The sequence below is a fragment of the Pleurodeles waltl genome, chromosome 7, assembly GCF_031143425.1.
Source record: "Pleurodeles waltl isolate 20211129_DDA chromosome 7, aPleWal1.hap1.20221129, whole genome shotgun sequence".
NCBI classification, from domain to species: domain Eukaryota; kingdom Metazoa; phylum Chordata; class Amphibia; order Caudata; family Salamandridae; genus Pleurodeles; species Pleurodeles waltl.
In genome coordinates this window covers 578,722,260-578,743,017 of record NC_090446.1, presented here as the reverse complement: position 1 = coordinate 578,743,017, position 20,758 = coordinate 578,722,260, and the positions used below count along the sequence as shown (strand labels likewise).

At 47.3% G+C, this 20,758-nt stretch overlaps 1 protein-coding gene across 1 annotated transcript in view; it reads left to right on the top strand.

Annotated features, from left to right (window-relative positions):
* SRCAP (Snf2 related CREBBP activator protein) overlaps positions 1-20,758 on the top strand; it is a 1,275,580-nt gene that overhangs the window by 292,315 nt on the left and 962,507 nt on the right. Inside the window, exon 8 of the mRNA XM_069201690.1 lies at positions 10,280-10,569. Within this exon, the coding sequence (XP_069057791.1) occupies positions 10,280-10,569 (290 nt within the window). The remainder of the gene's footprint in view (positions 1-10,279; positions 10,570-20,758) is intronic.

Genomic DNA, 20,758 nt, shown 5'->3' with positions numbered 1-20,758 from the left:
AAACAAGCGTGAGGTTTGTAATTGAAATAAATGGGAGACCAAGGGGTCTCTTCAGCGATGCAGGCAAGGGGGGGGGGGCTCCTCGGGGTAGCCACCACCTGGCCAAGGGAGAGGGCCTCCTGGGGGGTCACTCCTGCACTGGAGTTCGGATCCTTCAGGTCCTGGGGGCTGCGGGTGCAGTGTCCCTACCAGGCGTCGGGTTCTGAGAAGCAGGAAGTCACGGTCAGGGGGAGCCTTGGGATTCCCTCTGCAGGCGTCGCTGTGGGAGCTCAGGGGGGGCAACTTTGGCTACTCACGGTCTCGCAGTCGCCAGGGAGTCCTCCCTGAAGTGATTGTTCTCCACTCTACCTCTCACCCACCTCTACAACCCCCCCCTCCCCTATCTTCTCAACCCTACTCCTATCTTTCTCCCTTATCTCCTAAACCTCCTAACACTCACCCCCCTCCACCCTTAAACCCCCCTCCCCCAGCTCTTCTCACTCTACCTGTCCCCCCCTCCCTCGCGCTTTCCCGCCGCGACCTCCTGCACGCCCCCGCCCCCCAGCTCCCATTCGTCCCCACCTGACCCCCCCCCCCCCCCTCCTACCTCATATGGCGGCCGCTGCGCGACTGCGCAGCGGGCGCGCCAGAGGCAAGCCCGTCTGTGCCCGTCTGTGCCCGTCTGTGCCCGGCACGCGCCCAGCGCCACGACCCCTGGTCCCCAGCTCTCCCAAGCCCCGCTGACCCGCTACGACCTCACCACCCTACACGCCCTCAACCCAGGACGCTCCAACACCTGCTTCCAAGCTCACCCCAAACGCACCCATGGACCCTTCGCCTGCAACTCCTGCAAACGCACCTTCCACCACGCAACAACCACGACCACAAGCCCACGCGCCATCAACCACCTCAAGTGCATCCTAGTCAACGCTCGCTCCGTCCACAAACACACCATTGAACTCTGGGACCTCCTGAACTCCATAGCACCGGACGTCGCCGTCATCACGGAGACCTGGATGAACGCCTCCTCGGCCCCTGACATCGCCACTGCCATCCCCGAAGGCTACAAGATCTCCAGAAAAGACCGCACCAACCAGATAGGAGGAGGTATCGCCATCGTCTTCAAAGACTCCATCATCGTCACCACCTCCACCGAAGACACCCCTCTCGCCGCTGAACACCTGCATTTTCAGATTCGCACCGATCCGAGGACCACCCTCAGAGGATCCCTCGTCTACCGTCCTCCCGGCCCACGCGCCCCTTTCAGCGACGCCATCGCCGACTTCATCTCCCCGCACGCCCTCGCCTCGCCGGACTACATCCTCCTAGGTGACCTCAACTTCCATCTGGAACAAAACAACGACCCCAACACCACCACCCTGCTCGACAACCTCGCCAACCTCGGCCTCAAACAACTGGTGAACACCGCCACCCACATCGCCGGACACACGCTTGACCCCATCTTCTTCGCCAGCAAACACGTCTTCTTCAGCCACGCCTCCGCCCTACACTGGACCGACCACAGCTGCGTCCACTTCACATTCCGACGCGAGACCCGCCACCTCCGCACCCAACCCATCCCTCGTCGACAGTGGAACAAGATCCCCGAAGAGCAACTCTTCTCCGCACTTGCCGACAACCAACCCACCCTCACCACCGACCCCAACGACGCAGCCCTCAACCTCACAAACTGGATCTCCAACTGCGCAGACATCCTTGCTCCCCTCAAACGCACGCATCGACAGACCAACACCAAAAAACCTCTCTGGTTCTCTGACACCCTCAAAGAATCAAAGAAAACTTGTCGCGCCCTTGAGAAAGCCTGGCGCAAGGACCGCACCGCTGACAACATGACCGCCCTCAAGAACGCTACCCGCGAACACCACCACCTGATCCGCGCTGCCAAATGGAACTTTTTCACCGACAGACTGGACAAAAACAGACACAACAGCAGAGAACTCTTCAGCATCGTCAAGGAGTTCTCCAACCCCAGCGCCAACGCCAACGCCGTCACGCCCTCACAGGATCTGTGCGAATCCCTCGCCACTTTCTTCCATCGCAAGATTAGCGACCTCCACGACAGCTTCGGACACCAGACCCAACCATACACCACCGAACCGGCATCCACGGCCATCACCCTCAACAACTGGTCCCACATCAACACGGAAGAAACCAAATCCATCATGAACTCTATCCACTCCGGCGCCCCTTCGGACCCCTGCCCGCACTTCATCTTTAACAAAGCCGACGACATCATCGCCCCTCACCTCCAGACCGTCATCAACTCTTCTTTTTCTTCTGCTACCTTCCCCGAATGCTGGAAACACGCCGAAGTCAACGCCCTACTAAAGAAACCTACGGCTGACCCGAGCGACCTAAAAAACTTCCGCCCCATCTCTCTTCTGCCTTTCCCAGCCAAAGTAATAGAGAAGACCGTCAACAAACAGCTGACCACCTTCCTGGAAGACAACAACCTGCTCGACCCCTCACAAACCGGATTCCGAACCAACCACAGCACTGAAACCACCCTCATCTCAGTCACTGACGACATCAGAACCCTGATGGACAACGGTGAAACAGTCGCCCTCATTCTGCTCGACCTCTCGGCTGCCTTTGACCCCGTCTGTCACCGCACCCTAATCACCCGCCTCCGCTCCACCGGGATCCAAGGCCAGGCCCTGGACTGGATCGCCTCCTTCCTCTCAAACCGTTCCCAAAGAGTTTACCTCCCTCCGTTTCGCTCAGAACCCACCGAGATCATCTGCGGCGTACCCCAAGGCTCATCACTCAGCCCGACACTCTTCAGTGTCTACATGAGCCCCCTCGCCAACATCGTACGCAAGCACGACATCATCATCACCTCCTACGCCGACGACACCCAACTTATACTCTCCCTCACCAAGGACCCCGCCAGCGCCAAGACCAACCTACAAGAGGGTATGAAGGACGTCACAGATTGGATGAGGCTCAGCCGCCTAAAGCTGAACTCTGAAAAAACGGAAGTCCTCATCCTCGGCAACACCCCGTCCGCCTGGGACGACTCCTGGTGGCCCACGGCCCTCGGCACCACACCGACCCCCACAGACCACGCCCGCAACCTCGGCTTCATCTTGGACCTCTTCTCACCATGACCAAGCAAGTCAACGCCGTGTCCTCCGCCTGCTTCCTCACCATCCGCATGCTCCGCAAGATCTTCCGCTGGATCCCCGCCGACACCAGAAAAACCGTGACCCACGCCCTCGTCACGAGCCGCCTGGACTACGGCAACACCCTCTACGCCGGGACCACAGCCAAACTCCAAAATCGCCTGCAACGCATTCAAAACGCCTCGGCCCGCCTCATCCTCGACATACCCCGCAGCAGCCACATCTCCGCACACCTGAGACACCTGCATTGGCTCCCTGTCAGCAAAAGGATCACCTTCCGACTTCTCACCCACGCACACAAAGCCCTCTACGACAAGGGACCGGAATACCTCAACAGACGCCTCAGCTTCTACGTCCCCACCCGCCTCCTCCGCTCCTCTGGCCTCGCACTCGCTGCTGTCCCTCGCATCCGCCGCTCCACGGCGGGTGGGAGATCTTTCTCCTTCCTGGCGGCCAAGACCTCGAACTCCCTCCCCACCAGCCTCAGGACCACTCCGCTTTCCGGAGACTCCTAAAGACCTGGCTGTTCGAACAGCAATACTCCCCCCCCCCCCCCCCCCCCCCTTTTTCCCCTAGCGCCTTGAGACCCGCATGGGTGAGTAGTGCGCTTTATAAATGTTAATGATTTGATTCTGTGGTGCTGTAACAAAGGGGGTGAGCCTTTGAGGCTCACCGCCAGGTGTTACAGTTCCTGCAAGGGGGAGGTGATGAGCATCTCCACCCCGTACAGGCTTTGTTACTAGCCACAGAGTGACAAAGGCACTCTCCCCATGTGGCCAACAACATGTCTCGAGTGTGGCAGGCTGCTAAAACCAGTCAGCCTACACAGGTAGTTGGTTAAGGTTTCAGGGGGCACCTCTAAGTTGCCCTCTGGGGTGTATGTTACAATAAAATGTACACTGGCATCAGTGTGCATTTATTGTGCTGAGAAGTTTGATACCAAACTTCCCAGTTTTCAGTGTAGCCATTATGGTGCTGTGGAGTCCGTGTTTGACAGACTCCCAGACCATATACTCTTATGGCTACCCTGCACTTTCAATGTCTAAGGTTTTGCTTAGACACTGTAGGGGCAAAGTGCTCATGCACTGGTGCCCTCACCTATGGTATAGTGCACCCTGCCTTAGGGCTGTAAGGCCTGCTAGAGGGGTGACTTATCTATACTGCATAGGCAGTGTGAGGTTGGCATGGCAACCTGAGGGGAGTGCCATGTCGACTTACTCGTTTTGTCCTCACCAGCACACACAAGCTGGCAAGCAGCGTGTCTGTGCTGAGTGAGGGGTCCCCAGGGTGGCATAAGATATGCTGCAGCCCTTAGAGACCTTCCCTGGCATCAGGGCCCTTGGTACCAGGGGTACCAGTTACAAGGGACTTACCTGGGTGCCAGGGTTGTGCCAATTGTGGAGACAATGGTACATTTTAGGTGAAAGAACACTGGTGCTGGGGCCTGGTTAGCAGGGTCCCAGCACACTTCTCAGTCAAGTCAGCATCAGTATCAGGCAAAAAGTGGGGGGTATTTGCAACCAGGGAGCCATTTCCTTACACTATCAAGAAACAACACAATAGGCACTGGCATGGGAGAGAGGTGTTGCCTTTCTCCTGTAGAAAGCCACGCACCATGCATATGTTAGCCCAAAAGGCGAGATTCCTAGGAGAAGCCAAGTTTGAAGGGCAAATGGGTAACCTTTAGGAAAGGTTACTCTATTGTTTAGGCACACAGGCTGGCATTGGGGGGAACACAAGGAGAATCCAGCTGTCTAACCGTGTTTTCCAGTTGTGTGTATCCAGTTGTGTGTTTGCTTTGGAATAACCTTCCTCTCAATATTAGATCAAATTCACAAGAGACTTCTTTTAGGAAGGATCTGAAGACTTGGTTATTTAAAACTTAAACTCCTGCACAAACATAAACAGTACAATCCCGCTATCACAGTATAAGCGCTACGAGGCCTCTGGGCAGTTTAGGCGCTATATAAGCAATCATAACATAACCACACCTCTGTGGATGGACTAGGGAGCTCTGAGTATCGAGAGACTGGTCTCGCCATGTTGGGAGTGAGCAGAATGGTGCATCCTGGGATAGCCAGATGCCAAACCTCCCAGGAACTGGTCATCAAAGGGGAGGGAACCTGGTAGCCCACTGGGTACCAACTGCATTCTACCCTGAGGGCAATTTACGAAAACAAATAGGGCACTCCTGGCAATCAGATCTTGACTGACTTGGAAGATGGACCAAAGAGGGCCTGTAAAGAGCGGCTACAACAATGAAGACTGCACCTGCTGGGTAGCGAAGAGAGGGACTGTCATCCGTGACCCGCTCAGGGATAGGCTGTTTCCAGAGTCCAGTCAAGTGAAGAGAACTCCAAGGGCCAGCTGACTGGTGTCCTGTTTGCAGTACAGGGACACAACAGTTGAAGAAGCCTGCTGGGACAAATTGGTAGTCGAAAGTCTTCAAGCGCTGTATCTGTGCACCACAGAGGACCAAGATCCAACGCACCTGAGTTCACTGAGCCCAGTAGTGTTGTCAAAGTTGCTGGGACCCTCAGAAGGCAAGTTAATGATTTAGGAAGGATTGGTCTGTCACCATGACAACAGGCAGCTGGATTTCAGAAAGGACTTAATAGAACATTGACCTTGCAACCAGTACCCCTCACCATCTTCATGGGCCACGAAATCCCTGCAGGAAAACCCGTGTCAACACCGTTTACATCAACAGCTTTCTTAGAGCATCTTCAGCGTTCTTCATCTTTTGCATCAGGACCACTCCATAGGAATCCATTGTAACACGGATAAAGTACCTGGAGCTGCTGAAGGACTGCTTCACCTGTTAAGGCAACTATACTTGAGGACTTTGCTGGTCCCCCTGACTATCTCCCTGGTGGCAATGGTTTTCCTAACTGCTTCTAACTAACCTCATAGAAACCTTTTGCAAATAAAACTTAGGTAAGTGTCAAAGTATCCAAATTCCTGCCTTTGCCAAGGCTTGTTTGTGGTTGAGTGAAATTGCTTTGATTTATTATTGCCTATAAAATCTTTATCTCCCAAACCCTCTGGTGGATCTTTTTCATAGTAGTGTGTACATTCTTATAAAAATACAGTCTAATTTTATAAATTGGTGGCTGATTTCTTGAGTGTTGTCAATTTTGTCTTCAATTATTATAATGCTGTTTAAATACTTAACACTATTTCTTTTGTGTAAGACCTGCTGCTTAGTGCCATAGCTACCAGGGATTGAACTGAGGGGACAGACGAAAAGCAAGGGTGCTAAGGTGGTTGGTAGGTGTATTACACAGTGAGGTTGCACAACCACACCATAATAATAAACCCCATTTCCTCCAAAAACCAAATTTTATTTTATCTAAGTTTTGATGGCTGCTTCTTTACTGTTGCTCTTTATGTTGGCCAGTAGAGTGAGCAAGCTTCAGGCTTTATTAGCAGTAGTATCTTATGTGTTTTTCAGTCCAGTATGCTTTTTATGTGGATATACCCCACTTGTTACTAACAATATTGGTCTCCGTAACAGATAGTAATCTGTCCATCTCTTAATTTTCTTTTTTCAGTAATCATACTTGACTTAGAGCTCTTTGCTGCTGCGTGAGTTTGACAGTCACTAAGCACTGTTTGAGACATAAAATTCATTCTAGAGCAGATACTCAAGTTTGCAAAAAACTATTTGGTTGAGATTCTTTATGAATTTCTTAGTTGTTTTGTCATTTAACTTTGGGGGCTGCACATTTTTAAGGTGAATTTATTATTCTTTTCTGAGTTTGGCTATTGGTGAACATTCTGTGAAGCAGAAGGAAATGTTAGTTCTAATCATAGTCTGTATTTAATGAATCCTTATTGAAGACCTCTCCCGCCGCCTGGCCTTTTTTTTTTCTTTTTTTTTTAAAGGCAAAACACATTATAGCAGATAAAGCTCTGGAAAAATGAGCCTATGAGGTAACTTCTGATTACTAGCATGGTGTGAGATAGATGCTTCAACCGCCAGTGCATGTTTGTAGACTTTCTTCCCTTTAATTGTTTTGCACCATATAGGCCGTTTTGTTCGCTGCATATGGTTTTTGGTTGGTATTTCAGAGGTGTCCTTAGTATTGAGATTTTTTTTTTTTTAAGTGAAGCATTTTAGCCTCTATAGTTTACGCAGGTTGCAGCTGCAAGTAAAATGCATAACCTTCACTATATGGAATTATTGGTTAAAAATTTGAAATAGTACAGCATCCGCATACGTTGATCAGAATACTGTATATAAAGATTCATGTTGTGCAGAACTACGGTTACAAGGAACTAACATTCCCCTTTGAAATTCTGCTAATCTAGACCACTGTGTTCTAAAATTGTAGTTCCTTTGAAAAGCTACATAATTAAGCAGAGCAGGATGCATTTTCCCAGACGTTGCCATTCAACCCATCCTTTGGAAACCATTGAATTTCCTTCTGGCCCCTGAGAACCAGGCGCTCTAATCTAGCCTCCTAATGCCAGTGAGCTTCAGTATCAATGACACATCAAAGGCAATCTTAATTAAAACTTATTTCCTTTAGAACTGTCATTAAGTGCCCTTATGAGGGTTCTTGAAGTAAATTGCTTATGGGATTATCTGAATCTACAGGTATCTTGTGGCATCTGGACTCTAAATTGCCAGCATATTTGTTGACTCTCCAAACAAGGTTTCATAGTTTTGTGTAATGTTGTGTATAGTTAGTGACTTTCATATCCTGAGCACACATACTACAGCCAAAGTAGTTTCTTCCTAATCGTATTGTTTTGTGGTGAGCATTTCCTCAAAGGATCATATGAACATTACTTTTTAAATCTGATAGAGACTTCTAGTTACAGATTCCTTAACTTTAATTCAGTGCCTTTTCAACATGTTATGATCAGGCTGCATGTTTTTTTCCACTTCATCTCTGCCACAATCATGACCGTTACCAGTGCCACCTCTTGACTATAACATAATCTTTCATGTTGTAGTCCGTTTAAATTAATATGCTATGTCTGACTGCTACTTTATACCTTGTGATTGGTATGCACATCATTTAATGCTCACTTACTTGTAAATGACTTATTTTATTCAGCAATTCTAACTGACCCTTATAGTATACTTCTCAGCTCTCACATTGTACCTTGTGTAGTAAAATTAAAAGTAGCTATTCAGAGGTGTCCAGGAGTGAATTTCAGCTAAATAATTCACACTGTTCTGCAACTGTTAGATGAATCTTGCACAATGCTCAATGCCAACTATTTCTTCAGGTCAATCTGAGCACTGATTTCTCTGTCCCAACAATCAAGTCTTGCCAACCTTCCTCTACCTGGATCGCCCACCACCACCATGAGAGAGAGGCAAGTCCTTAAATGGAATCACTTTGTAGTGATGGAAGGATATCCAGCCACAGTCAGTTGATTTTAGTTAGTAGGAGGGTACAGTACAGGGCTTATGTTCCCTTATTCTTTTATTGGAACCAAAGCCATTTAGCTCTGACATCTGATTCTTTCTTTTAAAAGCAGAGCTAGACCTGTCAGATCCTGTTAAACATGTTACATGACACATTTTTCTCTGCTATTAATAAACAACTAACCCTCACGTTTTGTAACCTTGTGTCATTAGACATGGACTCAGAGACTTTGTGCTAATTAATGTAGAGCAAAGGCAGAACCTGTGTTTCCCAAAGATGCATACACATTGCTTGCATTTGTTGGTCAGTAGTGTGATCCAGTTAGCTTTTTTTTTTTTGGCAAGCTTTTTTTTCTACAATGGTCATCAAGACAACATACAACTTCTTGTCTTTTAAAGCCTGTGCACATTATTTGCTTGAAGTGTGTCTAGACATATACTTTTAGCTGACATCCCACCTGTAAGTGCTTTGAAATCTGTTTGGCATGGGTGAGTAAACATAATCTTCTTGGTTATTTTGTTTATTTTTTCCCCCCGGATCATTACTGTTAAATGTTCAGTTACCTAGCTAGCATGCAGTCTGTGCAAAGCACAAATGTAGAAAAATTAGATGGGGAATGCACCATCGCCATAATATCTTCATTTAGTGTGCTGTTGAAAGTAACAAAAGCTGGTGCACTACTGTCAAGCTTCAAAACTCAAAGGTGAAAGAGTAGCTTCAGACTGCAGCGAAACTAGAACAAACACTGTTGATCCGCAAAGATGTGCTAGTTCTCTTTTTACACACTCTGGAATCACATTTTATGTTTTAACTTGACAAAGTGGGCCTAGCATATTAACTATTGAAAGATCCTTGTAAAAAGTCTCCAAACCTGCTTTCCACTTTCAACATCCAGGCTTGCTCACATTGTTCAGAAAACTTTAGTTACCCTGTAAAAATAAAATAATATATACCTCAGAATTTTAATTGTTTTCCTTGTGTTCTGGCAGCTCTGATATTTAGTGCTCTCCTGTTATTTTATAGAACGTTCATTGTGCCACCGGAAAGCTGTTCTTCCTCTCATTTATTTCTTAGTGCCTTGTAATTGTGCTCCAGTGGTTGCAATTATGGCCTCAGCACCTGCCTATGTGGCTCCTACCATCCTGAGCAGAACCCCAGCTGCTGTTGTCTTTAGATCACAGTCCTGTTTTTGTTTTTTTAAATAAACTCTCTCCTATCCCTTTACAAAAGTTCCTGCTGTCATCTTCAAATGATCCGACCTCTACTTCTGACCTCTGAAAAATAAATCTAGTACTTCTAGTACTCCAAGCCCGGTTGCTATTCCTCACTTAAAACCATGTGGCCTACTCTCATTCAGGTACTAATGTTGCTGTCATCTCGACAGCAATGTCAGCCATCCTCTGTTAGCATATGCCACGCTGAAACCTTGCATATTGGAAGCACTAGAACTGTGTATAGCAGTTAGTGAGTTTGAACGCTATTATTGGACTTTGATGTTTGGAATGACTATTTCATGGTTAGCCTTAAAAGATCACTTACTTAATTCTGTGAGAAAATATTTTTGCAAGGTAAAAAAAAAAAAATCAACAAAGAGTCAGTACTCAGAATACCACAATCACTGCTCAAATTGTTTTTCCCGATTTTCCTTAGTGTACAGTGATCATTTTGTTAGAGGTGTGTTTGAGATGTTGAAGTGTATCCATGGCCTAAGTGAAATGCACATTCCCTAGATTCGTCACTTTATAGCGTGTGATATTCTCATTTCAGATGGGGATTTTCAGCCTCAGGAAGAAGAGGATGATGAGGAGACTATTGAGGTTGAAGAACAGCAAGAAGGGAATGATTTGGAAACTCAGCAGCGAGAGATAGAACAACTGAAGCTGGAGAGTGAACTGCCTTTGGAAGAGTTGTTGCAGTCCCTCCCCCAGCAAATCTTGGCCAGCTCTTGCAGTGATGATGACGAAGTTGAAGATGAAGAGGATGAGCAGGACGAGGTTCAGGAAGAGGAGGAAGAAGAGTCAGAGGAGGGAGAACTGGAACATTCTCAGACCATCAAGGTCAGTGGGGGCAGTGTAGGTATTTGAAGTTCTCAGAACAGGTAATATGTGAGGAATAGAGTCAATTTGGAGATTTATGCTCATGCTTTTCACTACATATCTAATAACACTATCAAATTAATTAATGGCTTGCAAATGGAAAGTTGTAACATATTTGTCTAGACCATCTCTGGGATAAGAGGCTGACAGTAGCTGGACTTTGAAGTTATCTGTTGGTTGCTGGTAAGGAAACTGCCCGAGTTGCTTATCCATTGTATTAGGTTACAATGTATTTGTTAACTTTCATGGTTTTGTTTTGTCGTTTGACTACTTAAGCCATGTTTTTTAGCTGCTCTATTGCCTGTTCTTAGATGTGCTGCTGGAAACACGATTTGCTGGCTGTAGAGGTTTTGCAGTTTGAGCAGTATTTGTTTAGCAGTTATGCAGTCTGAATCACTTATGTTGACATTAAGTCCACAATCCCCAGTAAGTGACCTCCTAGTTAAGATATGTTTTTTATCATACATTTTAAGTTTTATATCCATATACATAACAAAAGAATGGGCAAACAAAATGGAAATCAGAGAATTATGCCACGTCAAGTTAAATCATGCGTGCAAATCTCCTTCTCTCGTAGGGGATTTCCATGATAGTCATAAGCACTGAATAGTTCCCCGCGCCTGCGGGGACCCCGGAGCACTGGTGTGAAGTATATTCTTAAGTGCAAATACCAACCCTTTGAAAAAGTGTTTGTCAAAAAACACTTAGGCTGCACAGTGTTATTCTTATGTGAACAGCTACACAGGTCAAATTGTTAAAAGAAAAAAACAGTTAGTGTAAATTCACGTTTAAACATCTATTTATTTTATAAATATATTAACAAATACATTCTCATATTTTATTTACACCTCTCATGAGAATAAAACAATGCAGGGCAGTGTAGCCCATAGGCTGCCATTATACAGAATTAAAATAGAGCTGTGCCTTTAAGAAAGTAAAGTCTTCCTGTTTCCCATCATGCACAGCAAAAGGCAGTTGCCTCAGTTCTTTTTTCCGGCTCCTTCTGACAGGACCCTGAAGCATTGAACTCTACCTCACAAAGCTTTTTGTGGCAGAAATTCATTTAAAATCTTTCTGAATTTCAATTTCACTCGACGTTTTTAACATTGAGTGATCATTTCCTACTAGTTTCTGTTAAATTCTGACAGAATTTTGAGGTTTTTCTAGTTTAGAAATGCCTTCACTTTTTGACAAATGTCCTTCTTGTGGCAGAAAAAAGGCTAAAACAGATCCACATAGGGTCTGCATAATTTGTCTTCCATCCAGCCACAAACCAGAGTCGTGTGACATCTGTAAAACCTTCTCCAGAAGAACTCTTCGTGATAGGGAGAAAATCCAACTTCAGGCGAGAGAGGACAGAAGAAAAAGTGGCCATTCCACCACAGAGCGAGGAGAAGGTCAGGCTTCTACCAGGGCTCAATCTGTTTCCTCTATAACTCCTACCAGACCTGCTGAAAAACGGCACAGGTCTCCCACGACGTCGAGTGCGTCGACATCGAAACAGGGAACGGCACCAACATGTTCGCCGTCGAGGAGTGGTTTGCCGGCGAGGAAAAGACATAGTTCGCCATCGACAACCATTTCGCCGTCGAGACGACGTGGACACACGACGTCGAAAGGATCTAGGTCGCCGTCGACACGGCGAGGACGTTCCACGTCGAGGAGATCCGAGTCAGGCTCGCCGTCGACACGGCGAGGACGATCGACGTCGAGAGAGAGAGTACTCGCCGTCGGAGACGTTCGCCGTCACCACAACGACGTCGAGGGTCGTCATCGAGGGGTTCTCCACGGCGAGAGGAATCGACGTCCAGAGGTCGCCGTCACCGCTCTTCGACATCTAGGAGTGTGTCGACGTCGAGACGACAATCAAAGAGGCCTAGAAGGGTTTATACAACATTGGAATCCTCGGCCTCACTTATCCTGCTTCCAGCGTCTCCACAACTCTCGCCTCGGCAGTCGCCGTTGTCGCAGACACCGGTAACACCTACGGCTCCTCTTCCGGCTCCTCCTTCAGAGTCTGTTCTGAGGACTCCAACGCGATCTGTAAGGCGTTCTAGACATTCTTCTAGACGTTCTTCTTCCTCTCGGCACCATCGTCATGAATCACAGAGATCTCAGCACTCACATCATAGACATTCTTCTTCGTCTACACGGGACTACTCTCCAACCCTGTCGGACTCACCGTCCCCGAGAGTGTCCCCCATAGATGATGTGAATACATTCCAGGAGGTCTTGGTGCGAGGGGCAACCAAACTGAATATCCCGCTGGCGGTGCCGGCTCCATCGACGTCAGTAATCTTCGAGACCTTGCATCACAGGACATCTTCAAGACCTTTGCTTCCACTGGTTCTGGGTCTTATTGAACCGGCAATGGACATTTTTCTTACACCGGCTGCAACAAAGTCTGCTCCTTCCAGACTTATTAAAAAATACCGTCCACCAGAACAAGATCCTCTATTCTTGAGGTCGGACCCAGTACCGGACTCAGTGGTTATAGTGGCAGCAAAGAAATTGCATTCTACGTCACCGTCTTCCTCTTCACCTCCAGATAAAGAGAGCAGAAAGATCGATGCTGCAGGAAGAAAAGTATGCTCTACTGCATCCATCACCATGAGAGCAGCCAGTGCCACTGCTCTATTAGGGAGATATGATCGAGCCCTCTGGGACTCTGTACTGCAGTTTGCGGAGCATCTTCCTAAGGACAAAAGGGAAGATTTCCTGGAGGTCGTGGGCGAGGGAGCTATGGTTTCTAACCAAGTTATAAGTGCTGCGGCGGATTCTTCGATACTATCCGCACATAACTATGCTCACGGAATAGCGCTCAGGAGATATGCATGGCTGCGACTTACATCGCTTAAACCTGAAGCACAGCAGAGAATACAAAATTTACCTTTCTCAGGCTCCACTTTGTTCGGCTCTCATGCCGATGACGAGATGGCCAGAATGAAGTCTGAGCTGGATACCCTGAAAGCAGTAGGCATGGAACGACCGAAAAGTATTCCGCCCATATCAACGAAGACTGTTCACCCACAGGTATCAGACTCCACATTGGATGTCTTCACGTCCCCAGCAACAGCAGCAGCATCATAGGGGTTTCTCCACACAACGAAGGTCGACAAGGGGTCGTTCAACACCTCAAACTCAGGCAACTCGACAGGCTCCCGCGTCGAAGCCCTGAATCTTCGCTTCCCCCTCCTCCGTTATCCACTCCGGTAGGGGGAAGTATCTCAAATCATCTGGACGAGTGGCTACGCATCACAACAGACGCCTGGGTATTGAATATTGTGAGACATGGTTACGTTCTCAGATTCACCAGTCCTCCACCATCTGTTCCACCCAAAACAACCAGCCGACACCTCGAAGCTCTTCAGTTAGAAGTCACCATTCTATTACAAAAAAGAGCCATAGAACCCGTCCCGATCAGCCAACAAGGGAAGGGGATTTATTCGAGGTATTTCCTTGTGCCCAAAAAAGACAAGCAAGAGTTTCGTCCCATTTTAGATCTAAGGACAGCAAACAAGTGGATTCGCAAAGAGAAATTCAGGATGCTATCCTTGCACCAAATTTACCCACATCTTCGTCAGGGCGACTGGCTCTGTGCAATAGACCTTTGCGACGCTTACTTTCATATTCCGGTGACCAAGAAACATCGAAAATTCCTAAGGTTCACCGTCGGAAAACATCATTACCAATTTGCAGTTCTGCCCTTCGGCCTCAAATCAGCGCCGAGGACTTTTTCCATATGCATGGCGGTGGTAGCCGCCCACTTGAGGAAACATCGAATATTTGTTTACCCCTATCTAGACGATTGGCTCATAAAGGCCTCCAGTGATCTAGAGGCACAACAACATTTCAAATGGACTCTACAGCTGTTGCAGAAGCTAGGTCTTCAAGTAAATCTCCTGAAATCCACAGCAACACCTGTTCAGAGGTTGCATTACTTAGGGGCCATTATAGATACCAATCTAGGAAAGGTGTTTCCTTCGGAGGAACGACGATTATCGATTCTCCAAAAGTGCAAACAACTGCAAGAGACTCCACAGACCACTGCAAGAGTAATAGCTTCTCTACTGGGCTCAATGGCGTCTTGTATCCATCTCGTTCCCAATGCTCGCCTCCATATTAGACCATTTCAGGAAAACCTGGAGGATCAATGGAGTCAACTAATGAACGAATGGGAGAGCAAAGTCCTCCTTTCTCCCCACGCCCTACAGTCCCTCAAGTGGTGGTGTCTACCCGACAATCTCCTGGTGGGGATTCCGTTCCAACATCGGCCTCCAGCTCAAACCATCGTAACAGATGCGTCACTGCTCGGATGGGGAGCGCACATGGAACATTTTCGAGTCCAAGGCAAGTGGTCACAGAAAGAGAGTCTCTATCATATCAACCTGCTGGAGCTTCGCGCAGTCCACCTTGCGCTCAAAGCTTTCCTTCCCTCTCTGAGAGCGGAAACTCTCCTTCTCCAGACGGACAACGTGGCCACTATGTACTACGTAAACAAACAAGGAGGCACCAGGTCCAGGATTTTATCCAGAGAGGCTCAGACAATCTGGCATTGGCTTCTAGCCAGGAACATGTCGCTAGTAGCAACTCACCTGCCGGGCATCCAGAATGTTCAAGCGGATGCTCTCAGCCGCGTAATGGACGAGAACCACGAGTGGGTTCTACACGACGACGTCGTTCATTCCATTTTCGCACTATGGGGTACCCCCTCTCTAGATCTATTCACAACCCCAGAAAACAAAAAATGCCAAAACTTCGCCTCCAGATATTACCATCCAGGGACACTGGGGAATGCCCTGTGGATAAGCTGGTCAGGAGCATTTCTTTACGCCTTTCCGCTGCTTCCCCTGATTCCGGCGGTCCTCCAGAAGTTATCCAATGCTCAGTCCAAAATGATCCTGATTGCGCCGGAGTGGCCACGCCAATGGTGGTTCCCAGACCTTCTTCACCGGTCACTCAAACCACACATCAGGCTCCCTTATCGTCCAGACCTGCTCACGAAGTTCAGAGGGCAGATGTCCCATCCCAACCTCTCATCGTTGAGTTTGGCAGCATGGCTCCTGAGCTAGTGCAATATGGACACTTGAACTTACCTCAGGATTGTATGGAAATCCTGAAAGAAGCAAAGCGCCCTTCCACACGATCCACTTATGCAAGCAAGTGGAAGAGATTCTGCGTGTGGTGCTTAGACAACAACATTGACCCGATATCCTGCGGAGAGGAGTCTATTCTGCCATACTTGTTAAGTTTGGCAAAATCGGGCTTACAATTGTCATCAATAAAGGTACATTTGGCAGCTCTAACAGCATACAGAAAGAGCCCCTCACAAACTTCCTTTTTTCGAATCCCAGTTATTAAGGACTTCCTGGAGGGTTTAAAAAAGGTTTTTCCTCCCATTAGAAGACCATCTCCTCCATGGGAACTGAATGTTGTCCTATCGCGTCTGATGCTACCTCCATTCGAGCCAATACATAAGGCATCACTTCAGCATCTCACATGGAAAACTGCTTTTCTAGTGGCAATCACTTCAGCGCGTAGGGTCAGCGAAATCCAGGCCCTTTGCGCTCAAGAACCCTACACGGTTTTTCATTCTGCGAAAGTGGTAATGAGAACTCATCCAAAATTTTTACCTAAGGTAGTCTCCGACTTCCATGTGAACCAAACAATTTAATTACAGACTTTCTTTCAAAATCCAACTACTCCTGCTGAGAGAACTCTGCCCTCTCTGGATGTAAAGAGTCTTGAAATTTTACTTGGACAGGACAAAAAGCTCACGGAAATCACAACAGCTTTTTATTAACTATGGCCCAGTTAGAACAGGGTTGGGCACGTCTAAACAATCTTTATCCAGGTGGATTGTTTCATGTATAATGTTCTGTTATCAGTTAGCAAACAAATCCCTTGGTGGTAGGCCAAAAGCCCACTCTACTAGAGGGAAGGCAGCTACTGCAGCCTTGATGAGAAATGTCCCTTTGGCAGAAATATGCAAGGCTGCCACTTGGAAGTCGGTCCATACCTTTACTAAGCATTACTGCCTTGACACAGACGCTAGGGCAGATGCGCAGGTTGGACAGGCCTTGCTCAAGAATTTATTTGCATGATTCATGTTTTTTCAGTATTCTTCTGTCTACTCCACCGCGGTTATGGGGATGGGCTTGCTACTCTATTCAGTGCTTATGACTATACATGGAAATCCCCTACGAGAGAAGGAATGGTTTCTTACCTGTAACTCCAGTTCTCTCATAGGGGTATTTCCATGATAGTCATAAGCAACCCTCCCTCCTCCCCGGTGGAGTTGACATAGAACATGAATATTATCGAGTTTGGTACTCCAACAAATGTTTTGTTTCTTCATGTCAGGTTACAAGCCTCCAAAAAAGAACTGAGGCAACTGCCTTTTGCTGTGCATGATGGGAAACAGGAAGACTTTACTTTCTTAAAGGCACAGCTCTATTTTCATTCTGTATAATGGCAGCCTATGGGCTACACTGCCCTGCATTGTTTTATTCTCATGAGAGGTGTAAATAAAATATGAGAATGTATTTGTTAATATATTTATAAAATAAATAGATGTTTAAACGTGAATTTACACTATAACTGTTTATTCTTTAAACAATTTGGCCTGTGTAGCTGTTCACATAGGCTGCACAGTGTTATTCTTAGGTGTTTTTTGACAAACCTTTTTTCAAAGGGTTGGTATTTGCACTTAAGAATATACTTCACACCAGTGCTCCGGGGTCCCCGCAGGCGCGCGGAACTATTCAGTGCTTATGACTATCATGGAAATACCCCTACGAGAGAACTGGAGTTACAGGTAAGAAACCATTCCTTCTATTACAGTACAAGATTGTCCAACACACAGACATCCTCTCATCAAATACAGCATGGTCAAATATCAGGCAGGTGCATTGTTCTATAGATCACCTGCATTTTGCCATTACTCGTCTGTGCTGGCCGTCTGCAGCAGATGGAATTGGGCGCATATTTCTCTGGGAACAGAGGCTTCTGAGATGAGTTTGCAGTAGAGGTCAAGTTGCTCTTTGCAATATGTCATGTCTAATAGCCACTGTTTACTGATGGTAGTTGTCCTCTGCCCCAGTGCTATGCTACCAGTTTTTTTTTTTTCCTTGAAGGGGGGGGGGGGGGGATGGTTGGTGCTGCAGCACTTTTCAGGGGTCTGTCGTTCGGGTTCACTTTGGAAATTAGGCATCAGTGTTTTTGCTCATCGCTATTTATCTAAAGTAAAGGAGTGTGTCAAGGGAAGTGATGGTAAAATGTTACCGAAGGTTCTCAGTGTTGATAAATGTACCTTGGGATAGAGGTTGTTCTAATGTGGATCCTGATTAGTTGAGATTGTGGCACCTGTTCATATGTTGGATGGAACAATGGGTGTGCAAAAAGGGGAGTGAGTGGGGTGTATAGTAGTTAGGTTGGCCTTTTTCCTTAGTCCCTCCCACGTCATTCTCGTACAGACCACTGTATCTATATCTTTGCCGTTGGCGTTTCTTTTTTCCCCACAATATGGTTAAGAGCATTGCATCAGTGATGTCCTTCTCAACAGCAAGGTGAGCCAGATGCTTGAGAGAGTGAAACCAGAACTTCGAGAATTGGGCTTCGGTGCACACAGAGTAAAGTTCTGTGTTGGGGATGTTAAGCCTATCTCCATTATAGGGAGTATGAGGGTGTGCCTTGGCCACTTTTGACCTTTTGCCTGCCCATGTTAGCATGATCAGAAGAGAGGTCAGTGCATGAAAGAAACAGCTTTTAAACGAGAAGGGAATGTTCCCAAAGTAGTACAAAAACTTTGGAAGTACCACGGTTGTTATGAGGCTGACTCTGCCAGCCATAGTCAGTGGAAGTTCTATCTGCTCTTCTAGAGTGTAAAGTGCCCTGCCATAATTTTAGGTCATAATACTCTGAATTAATACTGATCCATATCCCCATTTATTTGATTGGGACATCACACCAGTCCAAAGGAAATTCGGTCTCAAACCTATCGGTTTGTCTTATCAGTGGGATGAGTGCACACTTGCTTGAGTTTGTGGTCAAACCAGACAGTCTGCCAAGTCTGATGAACTCCCTCAAGATAGGGTTGAGGTTCGTATGCGGGTCTCTGAGATACATGGTAATGTCATCTACATACATTTATATTATTAGTCAGACCTCGAGAAATCTACTCTCTAGGGTGAGTCAGACTTTACCAGAGTGCGCTGTTTTTAGTGCCTGCTGGCCCGTTCTGGCGAGCTGACAACAGGTGTTCGGTTCATTCAAAGCGAATGAGCAACAAAAATGCTCTTAAATCTGGTTTTTATCTTGTCATATTTTCTCTGCCAGAGACAAAGGTCAAATGTCATTTTTTGTCTGTAGGAAGCTGGCTTTTTATGGGGTGTACCGGTGTAACCATTTAAAAAGTCCAGACGACCCTTGTTGCTTTACAGGTTTTTTTATTTATTTTTTATATACTCTCAGGTGCTCGATTTGTGGTAGTGTGGTCGAGCAATTTAGGCTTATCATAGGGGTGTGTTGAGCATTTGTTGTGCAAACAGTCAATAAATGAGAAAACACTCAATGAGAGATCCTAGACCAGTTTAGAAAAATAACACAGATATTTATATGTTTTGACACCATGGTGAACGTTTCAAGGTAGAACTTTGAGCATTACTGAATTTTTAAAGAAATAGCCAAAAGAAACTGGCAGATTTGAGGCATGAGCCTTAAATGCAGTTATGTATATCTTATGGGTAAAACCTACACTGCATAGGGTTATTTCCAAATGACTGTCTGAGGTCTCCATTAGGTTTTAGGGTGCTGGAGGCCAAAGTCCCAAATACCACAAGCAGTTCGGGTACCTGCCCTGGTGTGTCTGGGTGCAGAGGTGCTGGCCGCATTGGAAGCCTCGAGGCTACAGCAGGATAGTTTAAAGGGACTTTTCAAGTAACATGGCCTGCAAGATGGGACTTTGGGACAAGTCCAGCTCATGGGGGTGGCAAAGGGACACAGAGAGAAGTTGTGTACCCGAGGTCGGTTGCAGAGATGCTGACTGGTTGGTCACTTAGCATTAGAGGCTCCCACCGTTCTCAGGCCAACCTGCAGTGGAGAGAAAACCCAGCAGGGCCACTCTGGGCCACTCTCGGCGTGGAGCTGGTCTTACATGAAGGTAAGTCTTGCCACAGTGGTGTCTGTACAGGACACAAGCTTTGGTGGGTGCGGGTGCTCCAGTAATCAAGGTATTGGGCGAGTGGGTGGGGGAGCTCCTGGAGGGGTCTAGCATCTCGAAGCCCAAAAGAGATGAGGCTGACCTCCTGTAGCCTCAAAAACCACCCCTGACCTGCTGCTCCCTCGATGGGCCACATGGCCAACACAGTGTCCCGGTCACATGCGGTCAGAGCCTGCAGATGCAGGGAGATAGCTCCTGCACCCCATGGGAGATGCCACTTTGTTGTTGATGCGCTGTACTGTCCCCCACAGCTTTGGGAGGATGCACAGTTTTTGGATGAGTCGGTTGGCAGGGCAGGGAACTGTTGGTGAAGTCCTAAGTCCTTGCGGTGACTGCTATTCTAGTTTCCTTCTTCGATTCCCAGTAAACTACTCAGAGTTCCTGGTGTCGGGGGGGGTCCCAAAATACAGAATTTAGGGTTGTTTAGGGGATTGTAGGGTAATAGCCAATGGACTGTTTACCCCTGCGGTGGCTATACCCCCCTGTAGGACCACTTCCTGGGGAGTGTGGGCATTTTTCTGACCCATAATTCCTAGTTCCACTCAAAACAAGATGGTGGAACTCTTCCTCTAGTGTTCACTTCAAGTAGTCCACCTTAGGTGTGTGACTAGCCTAGAAGTGAAGCACACATCCTGAATAATTCATTCCCACCTGCTCTGGTGCCATATGAGCCTCAGGACAGGAGGTGGCATTCCCCAGGTTGGGGGAGGGGGGGGGGGGTAGGTAGCCAGGGTTGCATATCAGAAAGTGGCAGAGGCGTTGAAGCCTCCAGCCCAGGTATGCTATATTGTTAACCATCCGGCTGGAAGGAGTGATAACACCTTCCTCTGGAGCAAGTATTGTTTCCGCCTTCTGAGAGGGTGGGCTCTCACCTACAGGGGTCAGAAACTCATCTGTGGTAGTAGGCTAGTTGATACCAGTCAGCCAACA